The 25,299-nt window shown below is 39.5% G+C and overlaps 3 protein-coding genes across 5 annotated transcripts in view; 2 read left to right on the top strand and 1 right to left on the bottom strand.

Moving 5' to 3' along the window:
• The window catches only part of cenpt (centromere protein T), a 7,074-nt gene extending 3,847 nt beyond the window's left edge, over nt 1-3,227 (top strand). The window contains exons 11-16 of the mRNA XM_020623375.1: nt 239-598; nt 922-1,215; nt 1,295-1,388; nt 1,581-1,748; nt 1,904-2,008; nt 2,955-3,227. Coding sequence (XP_020479031.1) covers nt 239-598; nt 922-1,215; nt 1,295-1,388; nt 1,581-1,748; nt 1,904-2,008; nt 2,955-3,084 — 1,151 coding nt within the window. The 3' untranslated portion in view covers nt 3,085-3,227. The remainder of the gene's footprint in view (nt 1-238; nt 599-921; nt 1,216-1,294; nt 1,389-1,580; nt 1,749-1,903; nt 2,009-2,954) is intronic.
• Nucleotides 3,228-4,060: 833 nt separating this feature from the next.
• On the top strand, nt 4,061-17,006 carry LOC109973609 (speckle-type POZ protein). Of its 3 annotated transcripts, XM_020623336.1 has the most exons (11): nt 4,061-4,229; nt 11,094-11,297; nt 11,373-11,494; nt 11,763-11,914; nt 12,033-12,160; nt 12,258-12,435; nt 12,592-12,647; nt 13,580-13,702; nt 14,096-14,238; nt 14,952-15,106; nt 15,441-17,006. In XM_020623336.1, exons 2-10 carry the CDS (start codon nt 11,220-11,222, stop codon nt 15,094-15,096), a joined length of 1,125 nt encoding a protein of 374 aa, XP_020478992.1. In that variant the 5' UTR covers nt 4,061-4,229; nt 11,094-11,219; the 3' UTR covers nt 15,097-15,106; nt 15,441-17,006. The 3 variants fall into 3 exon arrangements, with proteins under 3 accessions (XP_020478992.1, XP_020478991.1, XP_020478993.1); XM_020623335.1 differs by lacking the exon at nt 15,441-17,006 and having other exon boundaries at nt 4,063-4,229; nt 14,952-15,152; XM_020623337.1 differs by lacking the exons at nt 4,061-4,229; nt 15,441-17,006 and adding an exon at nt 4,602-4,702 and having other exon boundaries at nt 14,952-15,152.
• A 2,587-nt stretch (nt 17,007-19,593) lies between these two features.
• Nucleotides 19,594-21,357, bottom strand: LOC109973612 (neurexophilin-1-like). The gene is made up of 2 exons (XM_020623346.1): nt 21,150-21,357; nt 19,594-20,556 (listed from the first exon to the last, which is right to left on the bottom strand). The coding sequence occupies exons 1-2, from the start codon at nt 21,246-21,248 to the stop codon at nt 19,834-19,836; spliced, it is 822 nt and encodes a 273-aa protein (XP_020479002.1). The 5' UTR covers nt 21,249-21,357; the 3' UTR covers nt 19,594-19,833.
• Nucleotides 21,358-25,299: the final 3,942 nt, after the last annotated feature.

Here is a 25,299-nt window from a genome sequence, read left to right as displayed (position 1 = left end):
CCCCGTTCAGGGACTAAGCTGTAGAAAGTGAATGAATTATTACTTGTTTTTAAAAAAAGTTGTGGACGTGCACTACATTGTTGGTCTTGTTTACCTTTATCTGTCTTAATCTCTTCTTCACTGTTCTGTTCAATAAATGCAACATATTTCCAAAGTCAATGAGTAATCGTGTAAAATAATTGTGATTTCAATCATGACCAAAATAATCGTGATTATGATTTTTTCCATAATCGAGCAGCCCTAGGTGTTGGTGAAGCCAGGTACCATTCTGAGGAAGAGCAGGATACACCAGACTCTTCAAGTGAGGAAGAAGCTGTAGCTGACTCTCATCCTGCAGAAAGTGCTGCTGACTCCCAGTCTGAAGAAGAAGGGATAACAGACTATCAAAGTGATCAAGAGGATCTTTCAGCCATTTCCCAATCTGGGGAAAATGGTGTGGCTGAGTCTCAGCCTAAAAATGAGCATAATGGGAAGGAGGAAGAGTTGGAACAGGAATCTGAACAGCTAGAAACGGACTTGGAACACATCAGTCGAAGGACTCGTTTCTCTGAGGGTATATACATAATGCATGTTACAGAGGCAGGAGTGGATCTGGCAGGTAAGATCAAAAAATATAACCTCACTGTGGGAAAATAGAGCTACTAAATAATATCATCAATTAACACATTATCAACATGGTTTGCTTTTAGTTCTGTCATTTACCTAATCAGTTAATTTAACAATTCATTGCTAGTATGGATAATGCTAGGTTTTCATTGTCAGCTGACTATTAAGACACAAGTTTACGTAATGTACATTGTGCATGTATGCATTGTTTGACATGAAACAAAAGGCAAAGTAAGAGCTGGACTATTTGGGGGGGCTAAGGGGTGGTGGTGTTCATGACATCTGAAAGTCATAGCTGTTTTTGTTTGCATTTAGGGTGGTCTAATGGCAAGTCCAAAGCACACAACAGCCTGGAAATGGGAAGTCATGAGAGCAGTCAGCCTCCTACTGGGGTGTCCGACTTACCTGACTCTTCAGCTCAAGGACCGAAAGATGATTCCCATCCTGTGGCCAAGCCTGATGCTGATAAAGAGAACTCCTTTACTCCTCTGGGGGTAATACATGATATTGAAGAGAACGGGTACCTGAGTGACGCTTTACCTGCAGCAGCTGCTGCTCAGGACCCTGCTGAAGAGGAGGAAGAGTCGGAGACCAAAAGATGTCATCTTAGCAAATCATTGATCTTTTTTTTTTTTTTTTTTTTAAATAAATAATAAAAGTAGTAAAACAAGCTGTTTTGTTTATTCAGAGTTCCCCTGCAAGACACCAGCATTTGTCAGAGTGAAAAGAAATTTTTTTCACACTGATCCTCTGGCCTCATCTTGTGTCCCTACACAAGCCAGGCAAGTTGCACTGCCTGCTACACCGAAACATTTAGTCCTTTTGTTATGATAAACCGGATGCATTTCCCAAATAGTTTAAAAAGTAGATGTTATTATTAACTTGCGTTTCTCTGCAGGGTTAGTTTGATGAAGATTTTACTTGTCATCTTTTATGTTGTTTACAATTTCTTCTAATATTTATTGTGCTATTAGTGGTACAAAGGAACCTTCACCTGCAGCTAAACCGAAGCAGGTCAGACTGAGGAAGAGAGGGCCAGCTAAGAAGGAAGTAAGCCTTCCTAAAAGCTACCTTATGGGTGCCTTCAAGCACTTTGCCAAAATGGGGGTCTCTGCAGATGTTTACCCTGTTCTGAAAGAAGTGTAAGTAACTGATTGTGGAGGTTTGAGCAGAGTTGGTAAAAATTCAACAACAAGTGGATTGCTAGACAGTATTGAACTACTTAACTGTCACTATAAAGTCTTATTTTTTTAACTTTGTCACTGTAATTTTAACTGCATGTCATTGTTTTGAACAGAATGGGTCATTTCTTTAAGCGGGTGGCGGAGGACTTGGAGACGTATGCAAATCATGCAAAGAGAAAAACCATAGAGGTTGAGGATGTTGAGCTTCTGTTGAAAAGGTACGTGCGTTGTGTGCTGGAGTGGGTGTGCCTGTGGTTTTAGAGCATTAATGATTGATTAGACATTTTTAATGTCACATCCTTTCAAGAGTCATTTAAGGGTTTCTGGTAAAGATACAGAGAGAGAAAAAGGGTGGCATATACAGTATTATAAAGGTAAAAGGCTTCCTTGGTCAAGTCAAGCTGAGAAATATGATCACAGATTATTTACTATGTCTACATTTCAAATTAAAACTCTAATATGACAATTTCATTGTGACACACTGTCATATATTCTTTTGCTATGTTTTGTCTATATGCTCCATTGTGTTTGCCAACTAGCTGCCAACTTTGTCTGTTATTTAGCATTGGGCATGTTGTGCACAGTTTTTTTTAACTGTGGTTAGCTAAAAACAACTACCTCCTGTGGTTGGGGAAAGAAGCTGATGAGAGCAATGCAACAAAACAAAATTTGTGGCCCATAAACCCTAAACATTCGGGTGAGAGAGAATATGAAACTGACAGGAACTGTAGTTGTAAAATTCTCAATGGGATCAAACCCATGAACATTACACTGTCATTATACCAACTAGTGGGTGGAGCAGTTTTAACAAAGCAAAATAAATGCAGCAGTCACATCAGGATTCACTTAAGTGTTTTTTTACAGTCCCAAACAGACCCAAAACAACATGACAACAAATATTGTATCGGATTAGGCAATGAACACTCCTGTGCTAGGATTATACTGACCTCTAGATGGAGAGCTTGAGCTCCCTGTTTAGTCTGAAAAAAGGACAGCTGATTTTGTCAATAAAGAAACAACTCTTATTCTGAAACAACCTGCTAATATGCTGCACTCATCTATAAGAGCACTCATCTTGCCAGTAGTGTAGATAAAACTATTGCCTGACACTTTGCATTAGCTTACTTACATTTAACTCAACTGGTGTGTGTCTGTGCTCTGCAGGCAGGGTTATGTGAATGACAAGGTGCCAGTGGAAGTTCTTATTGAGAAATATCTTCGCATGGAGCAGCGCAAGCTCCTGATCCCTATCGCAACCAGTGGAAACGTTGTCTTCCCTAAAAAGCGGAAGTGAATGTTTTATGTACAGCTAGACTGTATAGGTTTTCTTTTTAATTTGATGTTATATGCTATAGTATGATCTCTGTGTGAGCATATATATATGTATTATTAACTTCTAAAATGAATAAAAGCTGAAATTAAGTTCTCCTCTTTATATTTTTGTGCTTGAGTAGTAGCCATTGATTGACACCTTAAACTGTTACATTACCAGTGTTAACCCCTTTGATAGCCCTTATGAAATAAGCGTCTTATCAACTCAGAACAGTCTTCATCCTTATGAAAAGTGGGCATAATGTAGAAGGGTGCATCTGTTTTTTCTTATATGTTAGACTTGAGCTTATAAGCCACCAGGAAATACTGTGAAAGCATGTAAATTGTGCATTTAAATGCTTGTCTTACAGAGTTTGGATGAAATGATGTGTAGCTATTTTTTGCAGAGGGTTTTGTGAGGAAAGACCTAGGAAATTTGACTGGGTCTCCTAGATGTGACATTCATTCTAACCAACCCATATCCCAGTCAGCCAAAATGGTCCAAAGTAATTATTGTAATGAGTTAAGTTAAGTACTATTATAGGATTAATGAAGAATTTCATTGCAAGCATATTTGGACTTTCTTTAGAGTGTTTAACATCATAGGACGGAGATGTATTAAAGACGCATTCAGGACAAGCTGATGAATCCAGAGATTAATTCCATTCACATCTTGCTTAAATTCAACCTTTTAATGGTTGAAATCTGTTAATCGGTGCACTAACTCCTCTTCTGATTAGATAAACATAAATTAGTTATCCGTGGTAGTAAAATTGAACACATGCAGTGTATCCATGTGAAAAAATGTTGGAGTGAAAACAGCTTTTAACTTTTGACAAAGAGGCATGGAAGATACCTTTTTGTTATAGAATCATCCATACAAGGTTAGGTACAGCAGATATAAACAGATACCGTCGGTGGGTGCATGTGAAAATGTAAACAATGGTTGAGAATCCAAATCAGTACAATTGTTTTCATGGTGTGTAGCATTACTCCATTTCAGCAGGGGGCGCTCTAAGCGAGACGACACTCTTCGGGCTGCCAGTTGTAAAGACAGTTAGCCTGATAGCTAACAACAACAACAGAAGATCCCGGGCAGCTAGCGTTACAATTTAACCCAGGATAAAGGTGAGCCCGTCGATTAAAAGAATGATAAAGCTGCAGTATATGAACAAAACACTTAAACTAATACCATAATGATTATTGTCTTATAACCCGAGTCGCAGTTTTTGCGGCAGTTTCTCCGATCTTTTTGTTTGGCTTAGGTTGGCTGCTACAGAAACAGGGCGAACTAGCCAGCTAGCTCGATCAAGTTAGCTAACGCGTTATCTCCAGATTGTTTAGCTACAGTGTATACATACTTTTTTTTAATGATATCATCCTTATAGTTACGGTGTTTGCATACTTTTTAAATTGTATTACCCAATGGTCTAAGTGTATGCCTTTTTTCTTTACTCTTTACGCATAGCTAAAGTAAAGAGTCAATTCAACGTCAGATACCATTGTCGACTATCTGTACTGTTAGCAGGTTAACTACCTGCTACTCTCACAGTATACATCAGCACCAATGACTGACCAGTTCCCAATGTTGATCTCTACAGGTAAAAGCTTAATGGGTTATTTTAACAAACACGTCAAATATGGCTAAGCTCTTCAGATCAAAAGTATAACCTATACAAAATTTAAATATACACTGCTAAAAAAATAAAGGGAACACAAGGGAAAATAAGACATTCAACTATGTAATGAACAAGGTATTTAATAAGAATATTTCATTCATTCAGATCTAGGATGTCTTATGTTGTGTTCCCTTTATTTTTTTGAGCCGTTAGGTATTTTTAGTCAGATAGATATTGGATAGATACTTTATGTATTAGAAATGTTTAGTGGAGATAGGATGTCTAGTTAGACTGTTAAATGCTTAGGCCTGCTTATGAGTTTCTACAGGGTACATCTGGTCAAGGATAACTAGAGAGAAGAGTTGATGACTGTCAGCAGACAGGATGTTTAATATTATTATTATGACGTGTATAACTGTAGCCTTAGCCATAATAGGTTCTTATGTTTAAGCCACGACATGTTACTAGAGGTCGTGAGAATGTTTTTAGCTACACACCACTTAACCAACAGACACACACACATTGATTTGCTTCATGTTTTGACTACTGCTATGACCAGCTGCAAAGCTGGTAACAGAGACGTCTCGGTTGACGTTTCTGTGTAGTATGGGGCTAGCCCAACCGAGGGGATATAATGTATAGGCCTGGTGGGTTCAGGGTCTTTCATCTTACATCTGCCTGCGAGCAGTTTGGAGGTGCAAGATACTTGAGCGTGTAATGTTAATTTTACCTGTGATCCTTTGAATAAATCAGCACTGTTTTGTAGTTACTTGGACTCCCTCGTCTCTCAGAGTCAGTATGGTAAAAAGTACGGGGTACAACAGAGCATATAAGCTAGTTGTAGAAAAATATATACTAGTAATGAGTAGTGGGTGACAGGAATAAGAAGATTTATGCCCTAGGCCTTCATGGTACCTTTTCATTAGAACCACTTAATGTATGAAATGCTATGTGGGTGAGTAAATGTTAACCAAAATCCAGAAACCGGTTAGCTGAGCAGCTGTCATTTTTGTTTATTTGGATAGAAAGGGGGCAGCAGTGTATACATACTTGTTGCCTCACAGCGAGAAGGTTCTGGGTTCGGGCCCCACCTGGGACCTTTCTGTGTGGAGTTTGCATGTTCTCCCCATGCTTGCATGGGTTCTCTCCGGGTACTCCGGCTTCCTCCCACAGTCCAAAGACATGCAGCTTAGGAGTGCGTGTGTGTGGTTGTTCGTCTATGTGTTAGCCCTGCGATGGGTTGGCGACCTGTCCAGGGTGTCCCCCGCCTTCGCCCGATTGCCGGCTGAGATTGGCTCCGGCCCCGCGACCTCGTTCAGGGACTAAGCGGTAGAAAATGAAAGAATGAATGAATGGATAGAAAGGAGATACGCTGTCAATTATGACCCTGAGGGGGTGGACAGACTTGGGACCTTAGTAATGGCATAGGAACAGTGATGTGAATGAGTCAGGTTCACAGGGAACAGACCAAACACCACAGCAGTGTCGGGTCATCTCGTGGATGTTTTGTGTACTGTATCTGTTATGAAACCATATGGTGGTGAACATTAGTGTAATCCTGTTTTTTTTTTACCCAGAAATGCTTTTCTTATGAAGGTTTTAGTATTTGTTTTATTTTGACAGTGAGAGAGTGAGACACTTCTTTGCTGTATTATGGTGGTTAAAACTTGTCACATTACATAAAGTAGTGCAGTAGTAAAGTATAACAAACTAAGGTGTCTTTGTGTCTTAGAGAAAAAACAGCATGCTAAGACCTTCTAAACTGTATTTAAAATGCAACATTTGAGGATATACTTTTAATTTTAACAATGCTGACCTTTAGTGTTACCTGCAAGGTGAGGCTCACATGCTGTAGTTGCAGTCTTGTTGCCTTCTCTTGCCATTTTTCATGTCACAAACCTGCCACACAGCAGATTAAATGGCCTTTAAGATTTTCCTGAGTTCATCTTTTTTTGCCTCCTACATACACTTAGTATTTGAATTTCAGTTTAGCTGAGTTCAGCTTTATTGTGTTGACCCAAAGGAAAAACCGACTACTTTTGATCTTGCCATTTTTCAAACCTTTATTTCATAACTTATTACAAAATTGCAAATATAAGGTCAGAATATAGGTGATATGGATGATCACAGTAACTCTCTTAGTTACTTTTTTGAAGAACATTTTGAGAACTGTCATTTAGATGCTTGCCCTTTCTGGCAAGAAACAAAAAATAGATTGTTTGTTTTACTACTGGAAACTGAGGGTAGATTTCTCTTCCTTAGGCATGTATATTGTGCAACTTAATCACATGCTTATTAGTCCATATATATATAAAGAGGGATCTGGTAATTGCAGGCATAAAACAATCCACTGGTCAAGTTGTTTGCTGTTGGGCTGAGCGGTATTGATGTATTCACATTTTGATATTGAGTCAGAATTTAACCATGTGACATTGAATCATAAATAGGGCCAGTGGCAAAAACCCTCTCCAATCATTATGTCCTACACAACAACAACAACAACAACTGTCTGTCACATATTGCTGATTAATGATCTTAATTGAAACATACAGCCCTAGTCTGCAGTGAGACTGTTTCAGATACTTGCCCATTAAGTTGTGGTGCCTTTTAAAACTTACCTGTATAGACCGACCACATATTTTCAGTCTAAGTGGTTACTTTGTCACCTGAAAAAAATGTCAAAACTTAATAAGGTGGCATAACACCATTTCTACAGATGAAAATGATAATAGCTTTGAGCCTGGCTCAAAATCTCTGCCAGCAGGAACCTGCCCAGCTGTTGCAAATTAGCCAGATTTAAAAAATAGCCTTAAATATCACTTGCAGTGTTCTGCAGCCTGCAGGACTGTCTGCCCTTGCAGGTAAACATATCAGTTGTTTGTAATGGCCTGAGCCAGGTGAAAAGAGACATCAGGTATGCATTGAAACCCCTCCTCCCTAATACCTCCCTGTGCCTGGCAAAGTGAGGAAGTACAAGCAAGAGGTGCCAGTACTTCTTTGTCCTGTCAGATCCCCTTTAGTGTAATTGTGGGTCTGCACAGAGTTGGGGATGAGAGTGAGGCAAGCTGATCACTGTAGCAAAATCAATAGTTCATACCTCTCTGAGATTGAGTTTTTAGGAAAGGAAGAGCACTATGACCAAGGGCAGAATATGTAATCAGTCCCACAGAGGACCAACACACACTGTGCAAATAGATCCCCAGTCCCTGTACCAATTATAGTTTTAAGTTTTGTCTGTGGCTTAAAGCAGTCCTCAAAGACCAAAGCTTTTGAAATAGGCAGTGTATTCACCAACACTTAGACAAGGGTTGCGTTTTTTTCATTCTTGTTGGAAATTGCTGTCTGAAAGGCCTCCATACCTGCAGTCTTTAATTTAGAGGAGAGATTGATTTCTTCATTTTTGGTTTTTGAAGTCATGTCAGAAAAAAAAGCACAGTGGTTGTAACTGCTACCTTAGATATCATAGCTCTACAGATGGGCCTAGTTTCATACATTTTAAGTGTAATTTCAGAGGTGTGGAGGACAAATCTAGTTTCATGCTCATCTTTTCCTGATTTCCTGCTTTTATTGTTTCATCTTTCTCTCCTGACATTGTAGTTTAGAAGTAGGGATACATTTCAGGGTGGCAAGAATTACAGTATTATATTTTTACACCAATCATTTCTCCTGATACAAAAAGACATTGGCAGTTTAGAAACACCATCCTAATCTTTTATAAACTGGCTGTGTTGGTGCTGGTAGTTAGTGAGATATAGCGGCCACAGATTGGTCTCCCCAGGAGCAGTGTGGAAAATTCAAAAAGCTCATTTTACATATCTATTATAATGAACTATTGATTGTCTTTCCTCTACCATCTCCTATTTTGAAATGATCTTTGTTAAATATTGTTGCTGTCTACTGTTGGATGGATTTTGATTGCAGCTTTTGTAATGTAAAATACCTTTATATAGATTATTTAGCATATTATTGGACATGTATAACTTGTGTATACTGGGGATATGAGTATAGATTATCTGGGGAAAGTTCAGCTGACAACCTGAATTTTATCTCCCTGCCTCTGACCTCAACTGGTGGTAGTTTTCCTTTTGGAAACTGAAGTGTCTTCCAGAGTTTGGTTGTTGATTGCAGGTCATGTGATGGGACAGATAAAACATTATAATCCAGATTTCTTTAACAGGAAGTATGGTTAAATACAACTGCAAACTGTCATTGAGCAGCCTCTTTGTTTGAAATACAACAGAAGAACAACTGCTGTACTTTTGTACACGTGGACACAGTAAAGGTTGCTACCGTGATGGTGTGCAGTGTGTTGCCTGCAGTTCACTGTGGCTGCTCCATCTTGTTGAGAAATTAAAACTGATCTTCTGACAAAAAACATTTAACTAAGTAGCTATTCTTTAGGTGCATTTTTGAAGACTGAAGGTGGTCATTTCTAACTCCTATGACAAATATATTGGATTTTCTTTGGCTTCTTTGTTAAACATTTTTAATTTGAAGCAGCAGCAATAGGAAATGTCCGGTTTGAATTAGCAGTAACAGTAATTTATGGCTGTTATGCGTTCAGTTGTATGACTGTTAATGGATTATCTATCCTTAAATTTGTGCTCAGTTTAAATATTAGCCCACAAATAGTTGAGAAAGAAACTGGAACACAATCTATTTAAAAGATGCTGGGATTGTTTCATTGCAGTGTGCATCTTCATCTCAGTTTGTCTTACCAAGAGCCTGTATTTGATTCCTCTCTTACAACCTGTTTGGTTTTTTTTTTGTCTCGATTTTATCTTTTTGTTGTTGTGGTTGTGGAAATGTATCTCTGAACGGTCCCATAGACGGTGTGATCTGTTTTTCCATTTGGCTCCTGTGTCACTTTACTTTTCATTTTCTTTCCTATACCACATTCCTCTGCCTCCCACCTTCTCACTCCATCTTACCTGTTGCCACTGATTGGTTGGGTCTTCATTCAGTGGATTTTGTGAAGACGGTGTCACAACAGATATTCTTCATGGTCCATTGAGGTCACCTTAGGCTAAATATCCGTTGGGACACAGACATGCATTTTCAGCTGTGTTAGTTTCATCAGTGAAAACAATGACAAAAAATACTCATTGACAGTCTATTTTTCAGGGTGAAAATTGGAGTAAAATTAAATACAAAGTCATATTTGGTAATGAGAACTGTGACAGAATGGTTTTTCGTGAATGAATAAAAACTGAATGATATTTTAAAAGATCGACAAATGAACATGAAGTAAATACTGTCGTATTCAGCGACCTGCTCTCTGGAATCACAAGCTGTAGCTCCTGATCAGTAAAACGGCCTCTGCCCAAAATATCTCTCGTTCAGAAGTTGAATTAGCTGCTTCACCCGTTGCACTACCACCGATAAGCTAACAACTCACAGTCAGCAATGTTCTGTCTCTGTTATCTGATGTTAGCACTTACTGGGAGAGACGGGTTTATAAACTAAATTCACCTACAATCTACAGAGAATTGGACAAGAAGACATAAAAACAAAAAACAGCTGAGGCAAACTAGGCACCATTTTCAAGTCTAAGCCCTAACTGGGCTGTTCAGTCTGAGACAACCATCCCACCAACCCATCTGTGAAATGTAAACTATAAAACAAAATTCCTTTCAGAAATATGTGTCAGAATGTGGCAACCACTAGCTACCTTGTGATTATGCCTTCGCGCTGGCAATAGCCACAGCCAGAGGCATAATGTTTTTAAGTTGTCCGTATGGCTGTCCTTCCATCTGTATGTTCATACGATTTTTGTGCACATATGTCAGAAACACCTTGAACGAGAAAGAAGATTATAGAAGAAAGAAATTGCCTATGGCATTTAAATTGTATGTGCTGACCAGTTTAGAGACGGTGTTGGGGTGTGCTGTTGAAGTTTGTTAGTGTGTGTGCATGACATACATGCATGGCCTGCCTGTGTGACTTGAAGGTAATTTGGGAACCTTGGATTTGACTTGTGACATCATCCTACACTGTAGTCCTTGATATAACGACTTGTTTATTTACAGTTCATTTTTGAAACTTAATTGCAATTGCAGCAGCTATTGATCTGAGAACAGGCATAGACATCGATCTCTTGCTGTCCCCGGTGGATCCAGCCCCAACAGTAAACCTCAACAGTAGGCACTGTAGTCACATTAATTAAAAGTTATTGAGTCTTAAATGGATACAGTGCCTTTGTGTTGCATCACAGTAAGCTGTGCTTTGTTTAAAGATTTTTTTCTGTTTGGTGTGTGGTTGTTTTAGTAGAATGTGTTTCAGGCCAAACAAGATTTTCAAGGAGAAGCTTAGAGGACATGGGATTTAAATTATAGTTTGATCAATTAATCACTCTCCTATTGTCTGTTTCTAGGGGGCAAACTGCTTCCATCTGGCACGCACTGATGCAGATGGACGTCAAGACTGAACATTGACGAGTGGAAGTGACAGATTCCTCCTCCTCAGGCTCTTGTGCCCAACACCTTCTGTCACGCTGGCAATGTCAAGAGTCCCGAGTCCCCCTCCTCCTGCGGAAATGTCCAGCGGGCCTGTGGCTGAGAGCTGGTGCTACACACAGGTAAAATGACTGTGTGTGAACTGTTAATCTGTAACATCATCTTTACTTCAAGCTTCAATGTTTTTCCTTTGCCAGATCAAAGTGGTGAAGTTCTCTTACATGTGGACCATCAACAACTTCAGTTTCTGTCGTGAGGAGATGGGCGAGGTCATCAAGAGCTCCACCTTCTCCTCTGGGGCCAATGACAAGCTGAAATGGTGGGTGGGCCAGAAGGCTGCTTTGTTTAAGTATATTCTTATTTCCAGTATGCATTGTCTGTGGCACAGGATGTGGAGTGCTGTGAAACATCTGGATGTAGATCTTGCTTTACTTCTGCAGTACCTGTAATATAGACACCTATCATTTTTCACTTTGTGGCACAACAAATGACTTCCTGGGAGTGATTTATGTTGAAAATAATAAGTAAATGCATATCACTACATCCTGTTCACAAGTGTTTCTAACTGCTGCGTCCCTCACAAACAGGTGTTTGCGAGTGAATCCTAAGGGCCTGGATGAGGAGAGCAAAGATTACCTGTCTCTCTACCTGCTGCTGGTCAGCTGTCCAAAGGCAGAGGTACGCGCCAAGTTCAAATTCTCCATCCTCAACGCCAAGGGAGAGGAGACCAAAGCCATGGGTAAGTCAGCCTGGTAGAGCAACTTTAACTACAACAGAAGCTGTGTAAGAGTCATATTCTGGTTTCCTTTACATGGGTGTACCTCTCAGTGACCTCTGTATGTTCCGGCTGCCTCCAGAAAGCCAGAGGGCATATCGCTTTGTCCAGGGGAAAGACTGGGGCTTTAAAAAATTCATCCGGAGAGACTTCCTCCTAGATGAGGCCAATGGTCTTCTACCTGACGACAAGCTCACGCTCTTCTGTGAGGTACACTGCCGAGCCATAGTGTTAAACTCTTTGTTGGATATACCTTTTCTCAGCACCTAAAGTGTTAAAAACATTGAATCAAAATTTTCTCCATTAGGTGAGTGTGGTGCAGGACTCGGTCAACATATCTGGGCAGAACACTATGAACATGGTGAAGGTGCCTGACTGCCGGCTAGCAGATGAGCTGGGGGGCCTGTGGGAGAACTCGCGCTTCACAGACTGTTCCCTGTGTGTGGCTGGCCAGGAGTTTCAGGCCCACAAAGCCATCCTGGCAGGTACAGACATGAGTCAGGCACACATCTGGTTTCTTTGTTCTGTGCCTGCCTGGCTTTGTGTGGGAGTTTACTTTTTTATGTATTTACACTGTTGCTTGATCCTACAGTTACTTGCACATTAATATTTTTGCTGATGTCCTCTATCACTGTTTTCAGCACGTTCCCCTGTATTCAGTGCCATGTTTGAGCATGAGATGGAAGAGAGCAAAAAGGTGAGTCCAAGGTCCTAAAGATTTAGTCTTATTCCTAGAGATTAATTTGTTTATTTCCTCAGAAACTCAGCAGCTCAAAGTTTCACTGCTGTGTTGAGGGCTTAAAGTGAGTGAACGATTGTGTGCTGTCAGTTGGCTGCAGCACAGAGCTGCTGAATGATAGCGCACCTGAGATGAAATTGTCCTTGGGGGTCGGGATTCATCCTTCACTGACACAGCTGCAGAAGCAGAGAATAGCTTTTTTTTCCATTTGTGCACAGGTGACTGTAAGAAATGGATTGCAGAAGAAACTGTTCTGGTGTTTTTGTTTTAAACCACAGCCGTTACAAACTTTGTAGGATTAAAATGTTTCAGTCTAAGTAACACATTTAAAATGTGCCATATCGCCCAGCCCTACTTTAATGCTAATTATGACCACAATTATTGCATATGTTTGGACTTGTAAGGTCTTAGACCGAAAGTATTCATCAAATAGATTCAGCTTTCATCTTCATCACTTTTTTTGCACCAAAGTTTGCTTATGTTGCTTTTTGCCGGTCTCACACCCACTGCGTGGTTTAACCCTGCAGGACTCACTCATTTTCAGTCCTTATATTACTCACAAATACCCCAGATGAATTGCAGCTGCCTAAAAAGCTGCACAGCCAAGCTCAAAAAGATACAAATGATAACATGTTATCACATTTAAATATCAAATACATTATCTTGTAGAGATTTACAGCTCCATAAATACCGAAATAACGACTTCATTTCTTTTTACTATAATACTCCATACTGTACAATTTTGAGCCTTCTTAAATTATTCGTTCGCTGTCATGTGCATGTAAATATCAGAATGAGAAGTATAATAACATCATGTACAGACTGTAGTTAAGGCTCATGTTACGGTGAAAAGTTTGGATCTAACCGCCTCGTTCCATCTGTGTTGTCAGAACCGTGTGGAGATCAATGATGTGGAGCCGGAGGTTTTCAAAGAGATGATGTGCTTCATTTACACAGACAAGGCTCCCAATCTGGACAAGATGGCTGATGACTTGCTTGCAGCAGCGGACAAGGTAATGTAACAGTAGAGTCAGTGTATTTATTACACTTTTAAGACAGTGTTGCTTCATAGATAATAGGTGATGAGCTGGATTGGAGCCTGCGATGGTACAAGTGCACATTGTTCACTAACCCTCAGACCAGTAAGTGTCAGGATTTCAAGGACAGTTGGGTGATTTCACACTGACCTCACTTCTTCATGACACCAAATGGGAAACTGACATAGTTCCTCTCTGAGGTCAAGCATCGAAGCTGTTATTATTATTATTGCCTCTTGTATTTATATCCTTTCAACTAGATATATTTCTTTTATCTCTTTTAAAAGTGACATCATTAACTGACATATTTTTACAAATATCACCTGAAAATACCACATGAAGACGAAGTATACTTATCCTCCCTTTCAGTATGCTCTGGAGAGATTGAAAGTCATGTGCGAGGACGCTCTGTGCACCAGTCTGTCTGTGGAAAATGCTGCTGAGATCCTCATCCTGGCTGACCTGCACAGCGCCGACCAGCTGAAAACGCAGGCTGTCGACTTCATTAACTAGTGAGTTCACACACAAAAAACAGCTTGTTGTCACCTGTAATTGGGCCCCTGACACCTTTCTACAGTCTTGCAGATCCTTGGCACATTTTGTCTTTGTAGCTACAGTACACGTCTGTCTTCTTTATCTTGGTGTCATTACTGATGGTACCGACTCAGTCTCACTCCCTCTCCCCTGGTGTTACAGTTAATAAGTTAATTTAATTCCATGTCCCCTCCTCGAGGGGTCTGTCTGATATGATTAAACCCTGTCGAGGCTTTCTGAGGGATCAAGGCAACCTGACTCCTCACTAGGTCCTGCTGTTACTTCCTTTGTTGACTCAGATCAGTGTGTGATAATACGTAGCCCTGAAAATGTGTTTACTGATGTTCAGCTCACACTTCAAATTGCTTCTCTCCTTCAGATACATGATTCTTTATATGTTTTCACAGCCTTGATTAATTAACTGAGAAATAATAAGAAACTATTGTCAGAATTGATTCATAATTTTATGTTTTCTGAGCAAAAGTACCAAACATTCTCTAGTTCTAGGCTCTCATTAGTGAGGATTTGCTTCTTTTCTTTCTCTTATGTCAGTGATTTCCAAGCTCAAGGACCACACACACACACACACACACACACACACACACAATGACAAATGTGTAACAAGGTAGATGCAGCTCTATACAAATTGATTTTCTTTTTGTTTCTCTGTCTCTCTTGGCCTGCCCTCTAGCCACGCTGCAGAGGTGATGGAGACAGCCGGATGGAAGTCCATGGTAGCGTCTCATCCGCACCTGGTGGCTGAAGCTTACCGCTCCCTGGCTTCAGCTCAGTGCCCTTTCCTCGGACCTCCACGCAAGCGCCTCAAACAATCCTAACAGCCTCACAGTAAGGCGTCTACACTAAAGCATCCAAACTCACATGCGCACACACAAGACCCCCCGCCCCCCCCCCCCTTCAAAAAAACCCACCCAGGGACAACCTTTCCCCTTGCTGTTACTTACTACACTACCTACAGCCTCTCCCAAATCTCCCCCTTCTGTCCCATCCAAACCTGCTGTATTTAGTCTCTTCTAAAGATGGAGGGAAGGAGAAGGAGGAGGTGGAGGACAACATGGAGATGGAAAACAGGGACAGTTGGGCTTGTGAAGTGGATGTTTGTTGTTTACAAAAGAACCACAATACCCCCCCTCTTCCCTCTTCCCCCCCTTTTTCTCCTCAGCTCTGGCTTAGCAAGATTTGACATTGTGCTCTTTTTCGTCTGTGAAAACCAAATCCTTCAACATCCTGGTAGTTCCTGCTTTGGAATCCGTTCGGGAAGAAGAACTGGACAGAACAACCCAATAAGAACCAGCTGTCTGGACATTTGGAGGCTTAAAGGACAAGTGCAGATTGAACGGTGTGTTATCAGAAAGCTTCTTTTTGCTCTGCTCTCAGTGTTTGGAGTAGAGCAGGCAGAGAAGCCCCCAGACTATAGGACACATGGGCCTGTGAGGGGACTAAACAAGAAGATGTAGTGGGCCTGTTAGTTACAAACTAGAACCCCCCCGACCCCATCCCCCAAGAAGGACAAACAAGGGCTAGTCAAAAAAGGAGATATGGGACAAAGTCATCACAGTTTCCCAAGAAAGTTGGGAAAACATTGCACTAAAGTCACAGGTCAACCCTTGTCAACCCTTACCAGCAGTAAATTAGAAGTAACTGTAGGCAAGCACATATTGACTTCATGGACTAAAGACCCAGCTGGACCACCAAGAACAAATTCCCTTTAAGAGGATTTATCAGCAAGTGACAAAAATAACACATGTACTCCCATATAGAACTCTTCAAGCTTCATCTGCATCCGTTTTCAGTTTTTAAATAGCCGGAAATTAAAAACGAGTATAGAGAGGATACAGAAAATAGCAACGCACAACTGGATGTCATTCTTGGGGAAATAGTATTTTATGCGTGGATCTGTGTTTGTAGCCCTTTAGACAAAATCAAATCCAAGGGTTCGACAGACAAACCAACCAGAAGACAACAATTGCAGGAAAAAAAACACATCAGACGGTTACAAAATAACATTATGATTCAATCAGGCATGTTAATGTTCTTTAATGATTTTTTTTTTAAATGTTTTTTTCCTCAGTACTGGCAATTTCTATTTTTTTCATAGGAATTTGTACAGACACTGTTTTTGAACGTGTGTAAGTCAAAATCATTTTCAACCGTGAAATTGAAAAAGTTGACAGATGTTTTCTTTGCTGGCATGAAGACTGAAGCGGAAAGGAAACTGAAATGAACACGTTTTAATGTTCAGCATAAACAGAGTGGAAACAAATGCACACCAAGGCGAACCACATGAAATACATTTGAATTTATCATTTGAACCTGGTAGAAAGTGATAATCGATAGATGGAACCATTGTTGTTTCTTTCCTGTAGATATCGCTGGATATGAGAAGTGACACTTAGTTGTTGCCATTTTTTGTTCCCAAAAGAATAAACTACAACTATTTTGTATTGAATGCAATGCAAACTTTGTCTGGGTATTTTTGGATGAATTATGTGGTTGTATTGAGTATAGTATTTTCAGCTGCGTTAGGAATTAGTCATAGGATTTCACAGAAGATGCAAGAACCAGTCAAACAGAAAGCTTTGTGGTAATTGTTGCATATGAGCTATTTAAGAGAATATGTGGTGTTTTATTATTATCTTCTGTCAGGTATGAACGAAATTCACGAGTCGCCCAGACATGTCATGTGAATCATGAACAGGTGAACAACTGTTTTTCACAGGGAGAGAGAAGTTGTTCCATTTTAGAATCATAGTGGCTTTATCTGAATGAATTTGGACTTGAAATATGATTTTAATTAAAAACCACAAAGTATTGTATATAACAAGCTAAATGCAAAGTTTATATTCTGTTCACCATATGATCATCATCATTGCTTGCTAGTTTGCAGTGGTTTTTATATTGTAGTATTTTTCTTGACGTATTTTGTGACAGCTCTTCATACATTTGATTGCAGACTTAAAGCTGCACAGTATGATATTTTTTCCTTTTTATTTGTATTTTGTTATGATGGGATTGTTTTATTTGGGACAGGTTTAGAATAGAATAGAGTGCCACTTTTTGCTGGCACATGCCTTTTTGTATTTATTATTTTGTATCACAATGGCAATTTGATATTTGCAAAGTATTTTGAAGTAGCTTCAGTTAACCAAACTATATTTTCCCATTGAGTAGCTTTACATACATGAGAGGGTCAGAATATTAGGAACACCTCTGAATATAATATATACAATACATACATTAACTATGAACTCAGTAATCAACATCTACAGTAATTGAATCTGCATATTTATGATAGTTTCACCCAAAACAAAAAGACACCTGTACAACGGCATGCAAATGTAATGCAACATTTTGAGCTTCATAAACAGATGTTAAGGCGAAGTGTTGCATTGAATTGCATGCCGTTGTACAGGTGCAACATTTAATTTGGCTGGGCAGTGTATGACACACACACACTGCTATAGATAAAGCTAAAGAGACTCAGGTGTAATTCAAGTGTAGCTGTTAACAGGAGCTCTCTGCCTGTGGTTTTAGCATCCAAACACCCCAGCGGTATCTGAGCACAGCTGTGATGTGGAAGAAGTGCACACGATGATGGCCACTGAGGTGTGTGAGCTTTCTTCAGGGGTGTGTCATCACCCATTTGGTCAGGGCTTCACCTCTGTCACCTATATAAATGAGTTAAGGGCATTCATTAATCACTGCTGCTCATCCAGCAAAAAGGTTACGTGCCATTGCAGTGAGCACAGTGACCAGGATAAAACTGGCAACAACTCAGAAACAGTTATTACAGATCTGACACATCATTGATGAATAAATACACAGGTATCATTCATCAATCACTTGGATTAGTAGATAAAACGGTGTACTTTCTCAACCAGCTGAAATAGGCAACATGCTCTTAATGGGGTTAACTTGTGCTGGTTTAGGCCTAAACCTGTACAACTTCCATCTATTATCTATACTGGTTGTTCCTGAATAGGGACGCGGGGAAGTTGGAACCTGTCCCAGCTGACATTGGGTGAGATGTGGGGTACACCCTGGTACATCACAGGGCTGACAGAGACAAACAACCACACGCACACACACGCACTCCTAGGGGCAATTTAGAGTCACCAATCAACCTAAGCCACATATCTTTGGACTGTGGGAGGAAGTCGGAGTACCCTGCAGGCATGGGCAGAACATGCAAACTCCACACAGAAAGGCCCCGGGCTCCAACCCAGAACCTTCTTGCTGTGAGGCAACTGTGCCGCCGCCCCCTGTACAACTTATCATTTATATTCTATGAGGACCATGAGCGGAGCACCGGCAACCCCCAGAACCTGATTGGCCACTCCTGGTGCCACCACTGCCAGAGTTGTCTGTAGTAGTGAAAGAGAAATGAAAAACAATGACAAATTGTTGCCTTAAATATAAGTAACATTTTTTTCAGTGCTTTATGATTGATATTAGCCAAATTAGTTTGATTTCAAATCATACATACAGCATGATATTTAGCAGCATGACTTAATTTCTCCAATTGTGTTGTGGAGTATTTGGCATGATTCGCCTCAGTGATGCGCAGTAAATAAGGAGCCAAGGTTAGTTAAAGAAAGCACAGTGTCTCATTTTTACACAAACAATTTGGTTATTATTAATGTATGGTTTATTATTTAATGAAACTGTGCCCCAAGCATAGACCATGTGGATCAAAGGCAGTAAGGAAAAACTCATAAATAAAGAAATCTGGTTTGCAAGCTTGTGTGTGAGGCAGTAGCCCCAGATGGTTTAGAGTAGGCGACCTGTAGGTTTCTAGTGGCAGTTATTTTTATTGAGCAAAAATACAGTGCAGTGTGTGTGAAGAAATACACAAGAGAGCAAGGATAACATGACTCGAGTGTACAAGGTAAATGTTACAAATGCACAGTGCCTAGCCTTATAGTCATGGTATAGGAATAGACAAATTCATACGTTTTAGTAAACAGAATTTAAACATCTACATTGCTATTCTGTAAAATAGAGCATGTAGAACAAATAGAACATGTACAGCTCCAGAATTTTCAGGCCTTGAGTTAATATCCTGATAGTCTGACATCTTTCCAGGATTATGATATATGAGCCCTAATGAACCAAAAAACTTAATATTGCTTAGTTCCAGCAAAGTATTATGGGAGGAATTATCTGTAGAACTTAAGTGATGCGTCATTTGGTTAATAGAACATTTTGATAAGTCTAAAGTTTTGGCAGGTTTTGATGGGCATTTGTCACAGCTTTGTCATTTCATAAAACCAAATGATTAATATGGTAAAAACCAAACTGCCACATCAATCAATCAAAACAACCCTTAGTTGTTAATTATATGTATTTCATAAAAACAAGCCAATACAACTCTTGCAGTCTACAAGCAAGATTATTGCACTAAAAACATAATTTGCAGTATATTGTAAATTCTAAGACTTGAAAATACATTTTCTTGAGCACTTTCCCTTAAACAACTATCAACCTCCAAACTGTTTGGCTCAGAGCTCCTATATGTAAATATTACTCTCCAGTATCCTTGGTTTGTCTTCCAGTTAATCTGTGGGCAGGTACGCTCTGGGTTTCTGGTAGCTGTAGTCTGGACAGACTTTCTGAACCAGCCTGTAGTCTGTACTGTAGAAAGACACATAGATACAGATCACCTGGAAGGGTTTGAAGCACATCCAGGTGATGTGGCTCTGAGTCTGCTCCTGAGCACACATCTTGGATGGGTCGTAGTTACACAGCATCACCTTTTTGTTCCGTTCAGTTTTCTCGTAGTCCACCCGGCAGTTGAACGTCTTAGAGTCTTTGGGGTTGACGACACTTTGGCGCACCAGGTCGAACTCTACCTCTTTCATCAGTGGGACGAGACTGATGGACACATTACCCACACCGGTGGAGCTGTGGCGGAAGTAGACTCCGAGAGAGCCATTCCCGTGATCCACGATCTTTCCCATTATCAGCCAGTTCAGTTTAACTGTCTTGATGTTTGAATAAAAGTCCCCTAAAGTCAGTGTCCTGGAGAACTTAGAAGTTCCATGAGCTTTCATCATAGGTTGAAGCTTTATCTTTAAGGATGAATTTGATTGTGATTGGGAGTTTTCTCCAAGTATTTCCCAAAGTCTCTGCTTTGAAAGAGGTTGTTGGGTGTTCTGAGCCAAAATCCTAGTTTGAAGTACCCGGCCCTCCTGTGAAGAAGGCTCCTTCTCTCTGTTGAGTTCAGGTGATGCTCTCTTGTTGATGGTGAAGTTGATATGATGTTGTCCAAGAACCCACTAGACAAAAAATCAGGAGAGAAATTTGACAGAAAACAAACTGAAGTAGTAAAACAGAGCAGAAAGCATTTTAGGGGACTCAGTTTACATTCAATCTAACTCCCTAAAGATGATATTTTACATTAATCCATACAAAACAAAACAAAAAATCAAAGAAGTAATGAAACAATACATTGAGTGTTTTCCGTCTTGGTGTTTCTAAAGAGCTCAACGACTGGCTACAGCACAGACGTGAAATAAATGTTGTGTGAAAAATAAATATCGTGAAGACAGCTACCTTTTAAATGACCGATGAGATAGATTGTAAGAAGCATTTCTAATCTTGTAGGGGATCTAAATACATGAATGTTGGTTTTAGATTAAACGCCACAAAAATATCCCATTCAACTAGCTTTCTATTTTACACGTAGTAGTAATTTTAGAGCTTCAAAAATTTTTTAGAGCAGACAAAAAAATGCTAGGTAAAATATAGCCAAAATAATTGCAAAACATAAAATCCATATAAAAGTGTCAGTATTTCACAACACAAGTAAAATGCTAATTCTGTTTCTGAAGTGCATCTAATAGTAGTGTTTCTAGTTTTTTTTACTGACCAAACAAAAGGTTGCTTTCAGAAGTATCCATACAAAGCAGTGAGTGGTAAACATCGCCATAGTGCACAACTTCCTATCAGAAGATCCATCCACTCTCATCTGAAGTTCATCCAGGGTGAGTTAAGCTTTAGAAGTCCAGATCCACATTAAAGACACGGAGCTAAATACTCAGTTAAACCAGAGGAAAACCATGTGTGTGTCCTGCTGCTTCCACTCACAGCACACACACTGGGTGGCTTTCTCAGATCTGGGGATTTTTAACGCTCAGTTATACTGTGTCTACCCTCTCTCTCTCTTTCACCCTCACTCCCTCACACATACCCACTCACACAATCTCTCTCTCTCTCTCTCACACACACACACACACACACACACACACACACACACACACACACAGCCTTTTCTTTATGAATGTGCAGTGTTAACAATGTCACACAGCATGTCCTGCCTTTCATCCCCCTCCTCTTCTCTCGGTCACTTAAAACACTTCATATTGTGTTCTGGGCGATGAAACACTTCAATTAACATTTGAATAAAATGAGAAATTGTTTTCGTCCATGTGTTTAGGAAACAAACACAGTGTGATACTGCCATCATGTGGCCAGATTGCAAAGTGCCACCAATGTATTAGCTCTGTTAACGAGATTTACAGACTTCTCCAGCTGAGCCCCACCTACTTCACACCAGTGGAAAGAGCTCAAAAACACAAATATGTCATATAAATTAACTAGGAATGCTCAAACTTTGGCAAAAAAATTTGTGTTCATGAAGGAGCCTGTTGATAATGACTGAGATAAACAGATTTCAAGGCAATACATCAGTAATAATTATCCAGCAACTTTAGAGAAAAGCACGTGTTGATTTCTTAATTGGAAAGCTTCATACCAAAGTGAGATAACTATCATTTATCAAATTTAACACTTCTCCTTGTGTGAAGAAGGATGTGAAATGGGTGCAAATGAGATCTCACTTTAAAAAGATAAACAGCTGAAGTGCGTCAGCTGAAGTTCTGCTAACACTAGAAGTTCCAACTGTTACCTTTTTAATCTGCATTTCCTCATATGTTATATGAAATGCTGTTTATTAAAATTCAGAGGGAGGAAGTAATGAAGTGCAAATACTTTACTGTACTTAAAACTGTTCTGTTCATGTTTTGTTTACACTGGTGGTGTTCGCTTTGCGGGCGTCCTGCACCCGCATCATCTTTTGGCTTTGTAACTCAACATAATCAAAGAATTTTAATCTAAAACAATCAACTTTAATAATCAACAGATGTTTACATTTGCCCTTTACCTTTGTTAGATTACATTACATAAGGGTTAAAACTGTGTTATGCTAATTTTTTGTTAGATGATTGGAAAAAAACCCAACAAATTTACAAACGAAGCAAGATTTTTCACAACTGCTGATTTTTATTTGAACCTCAGTCATTTCAAACATTCAGGACAGTTTGCACAGCACAAGCTGAACACACAACTATTTTGGTCTACACAACACAGCCCCATTGAACACAGACAAACCTATACATCACATGATCTGTGGTTTTTGGCCATAGATTTTCCCATCCCTGTGCAGTGTACTCATCAGAACATTCTTGCCTTTCTTTGGCACATACAAACCTATACATCACATGAGGGGCAGAGTCTTCTTGAGTGTGTGTTGCATATGTATGTCTTGCACTTGATGCAAGTACTGTATATTGTGTTTTTCTGTCCTTCTTGGGTCCACACACACTCCATAGCGCTTCTGTTGCCTGGTGCTGGCCGCAACCTAGAATAATGAAAAGATAAGAAATTATACTTAGCACCTAGTTTCGCTCTCTCCCAAAGCAGGAGTGTCACACAGTATACTGCAACAGCATCACACACTTACCTCAGGTGCTACAGATGGTCGTTGCACAGAAGGTGTAGCTGGATGATAATCAATGCCAGCCTCTTCTTCAAAGTCACTATAGGTTGTGAAATGTGAAGGAAAGTGCTGGCTGACATATAGTTATTGTGTCTGTCCAGCCCCAGAGGGTGTTGGCTTTCAAGGAGAGCACAGAGATGTAAATGTTTGAAGTGGAGACATTTCTTCACACCTTCTGACTGTCACTCTGAAAGCACGAGGGTCATAAAATCAAAGCAGTGTGCGGTCATTGAAAATTTGTTCTGATATATGTTCTTCATACAAAATGAGCCATGGCCATTGAGTCTGGGCTTGAAAAAATAATTACTTGTATCTTTTTTCTTTAGATGAAAAGTGAAAACGGGTATAATTTACCTGAACAGCACACCAGGGCTAACTCTTATGTAATGTAATCTAACAAATGTAAAGGGCAAATGTAAACATCTGTTGATTATTACATTGTTTTAGATTAAAATTCTTTGATTATGTTGAGTTACAAAGCCAAAAGATGATGCGGGTAAATAATACCTGCAAACACCAGCAGTGTAAACTAAACATGAATAGAACACCGGGGTTAAGTAGCTTTATCAGATAAATGTACTCATGCATTTATTTTTCTGACAACTTTTTACTTTAACAAAAATATCTGAATGTTGTATTCAATTCAGTTTCAATTCAGTCCATTTGTATAGCACAAATCACAACAAGCACATCAGGCTTGTTACTTTCCGTTTTAACACATCTGGCCAATAAAGATTCTGATTCTAAAGAGGAATAATAATTAAAATTAAAAATCTATACTGCTGAGTTCCTGCTCTACACTTTACAGTGGTTCTATATTCAACTGCAAGCTACCAACATTAACCTTATTTCCATATAGTGAAGCAATCAGCAACCTTACTAAAACTACAATAATAACTTTCAATACATGTGAGATTAAAAAGTAAATAATTTTATGCTCCGTATCTGACATCTGCTGCATATCAATGAATTACTGTTTAGATTGATAAATCTCAATTCATTACACAGTACAACAGCTTCAGAAAGTATTCAGGCAACTTCATTTTTTACACACTTCATTGTGTTGTAGATTTTAATATTAATTGGATAAAACTGCTGAACTCTAATAGACCTCTGATAAGATTGTGGTGAGGTATAGAACAGGGTGAGAGTATATAAGCCCATTTCTAGATCTTTGGATGTTCCCAGTGGCCTCAACAATTGTAAAGGAGTTCAGAACCGCCAGGACTCTTCATAGAGTTGATTGTTTAACCAAACTATTTGTCTCACAGGAGGCAATGATGTTATTTTAGAGCTGGTATTGAAAGCATGTTAACATTTTCTACAGTATTTAAAGAATGCTGAGAGCGTGAGGCAGTGCATGAGAATGAGAGAAACAGCATTACAATTATTGGCGTTTTTTTTGTGCCACTTAAACATCAGGCCGTGCTCTGCGGGCAAGGCTGCAGTGTCTGTCACAGTGACTGGAATGGGGAACTAATAAACACATTAGACCCAACACAGGGAGGGCCTACAAAAAGTTAATTTTTATCTGTTAACTAACAAACCATTTTTCTATCTAAAACAATATTAGGTCCTCTTCCCCCCTCTGATACTCTGATTTTCAAATTTTTTGCTGGGTTTGTATGTGCGTGCAAAGAAACTGTCACACAGCAGTAAGCAAACAGTAAAGTGTGACTGACAACATCACAGATTAGATCTCTACAGCTAAACAATTTTTCCGCATGCTGCACTCTTGTTATGTAATATAAAAAAAAAAAGGAAGATGAATGAGAATGTTCATATGTTCATATGTTCTTTCTGGGCAACCAAGACAAGGAAGTCAGACTCAAGGCACACCTGCAAATCCTGATAATGTCCGAGGCCTGACACAATACAAGTGTGGCACATTTGTAGTAATTGGTGAGGAAAAAAATCCCACAGAACAAATGCACAAAAAAAAAAACCCTGGTGCACTTAATCAGTATTCACATTAAAATGTTATTTTGTGCTTGATCATAATTTACCTCATTAAGTTGAAGATAAAGATGAAAAATGACTCAAATAGAGGTAATTTAATTCCTTTATGTGTACCTGTGCATAGTTCTGTCTTCCTGAGTCTGTCTTTGCTCAGAGCTCAGGTCAAATTACAGGTGTTTGCTTGGATTCAATTTCTAGAACCAGATTTACAGTAAGAATTTTTTTTTTTTTTAAGCCGATAGAATGTCACTTCTTATCCTGCATGTTTGTGTCCATTGTGGAA

The sequence above is a fragment of the Monopterus albus genome, unplaced genomic scaffold, assembly GCF_001952655.1.
Source record: "Monopterus albus unplaced genomic scaffold, M_albus_1.0 scaffold297.1, whole genome shotgun sequence".
Classification (NCBI taxonomy): Eukaryota; Metazoa; Chordata; class Actinopteri; order Synbranchiformes; family Synbranchidae; genus Monopterus; species Monopterus albus.
Note: the sequence above shows the minus strand (reverse complement) of the source record. Positions and strands in the feature narration are given on the sequence as shown.

Coding starts and splice junctions, on each gene's coding strand:
- LOC109973609 (XM_020623336.1), top strand. CDS start 11,220: ATGTCAAGAGTCCCGAGTCCCCCTCCTCCTGCGGAAATGTCCAGCGGG. Junction 13,703..14,095: donor TGCTTGCAGCAGCGGACAAG/GTAATGTAACAG, acceptor CCTCCCTTTCAG/TATGCTCTGGAGAGATTGAA. Junction 14,239..14,951: donor GCTGTCGACTTCATTAACTA/GTGAGTTCACAC, acceptor CCTGCCCTCTAG/CCACGCTGCAGAGGTGATGG.
- LOC109973612 (XM_020623346.1), bottom strand. CDS start 21,248: ATGAGAGTGGATGGATCTTCTGATAGGAAGTTGTGCACTATGGCGATG. Junction 20,557..21,149: donor TGAAAGCAACCTTTTGTTTG/GTCAGTAAAAAA, acceptor TTTTTTGTCTAG/TGGGTTCTTGGACAACATCA.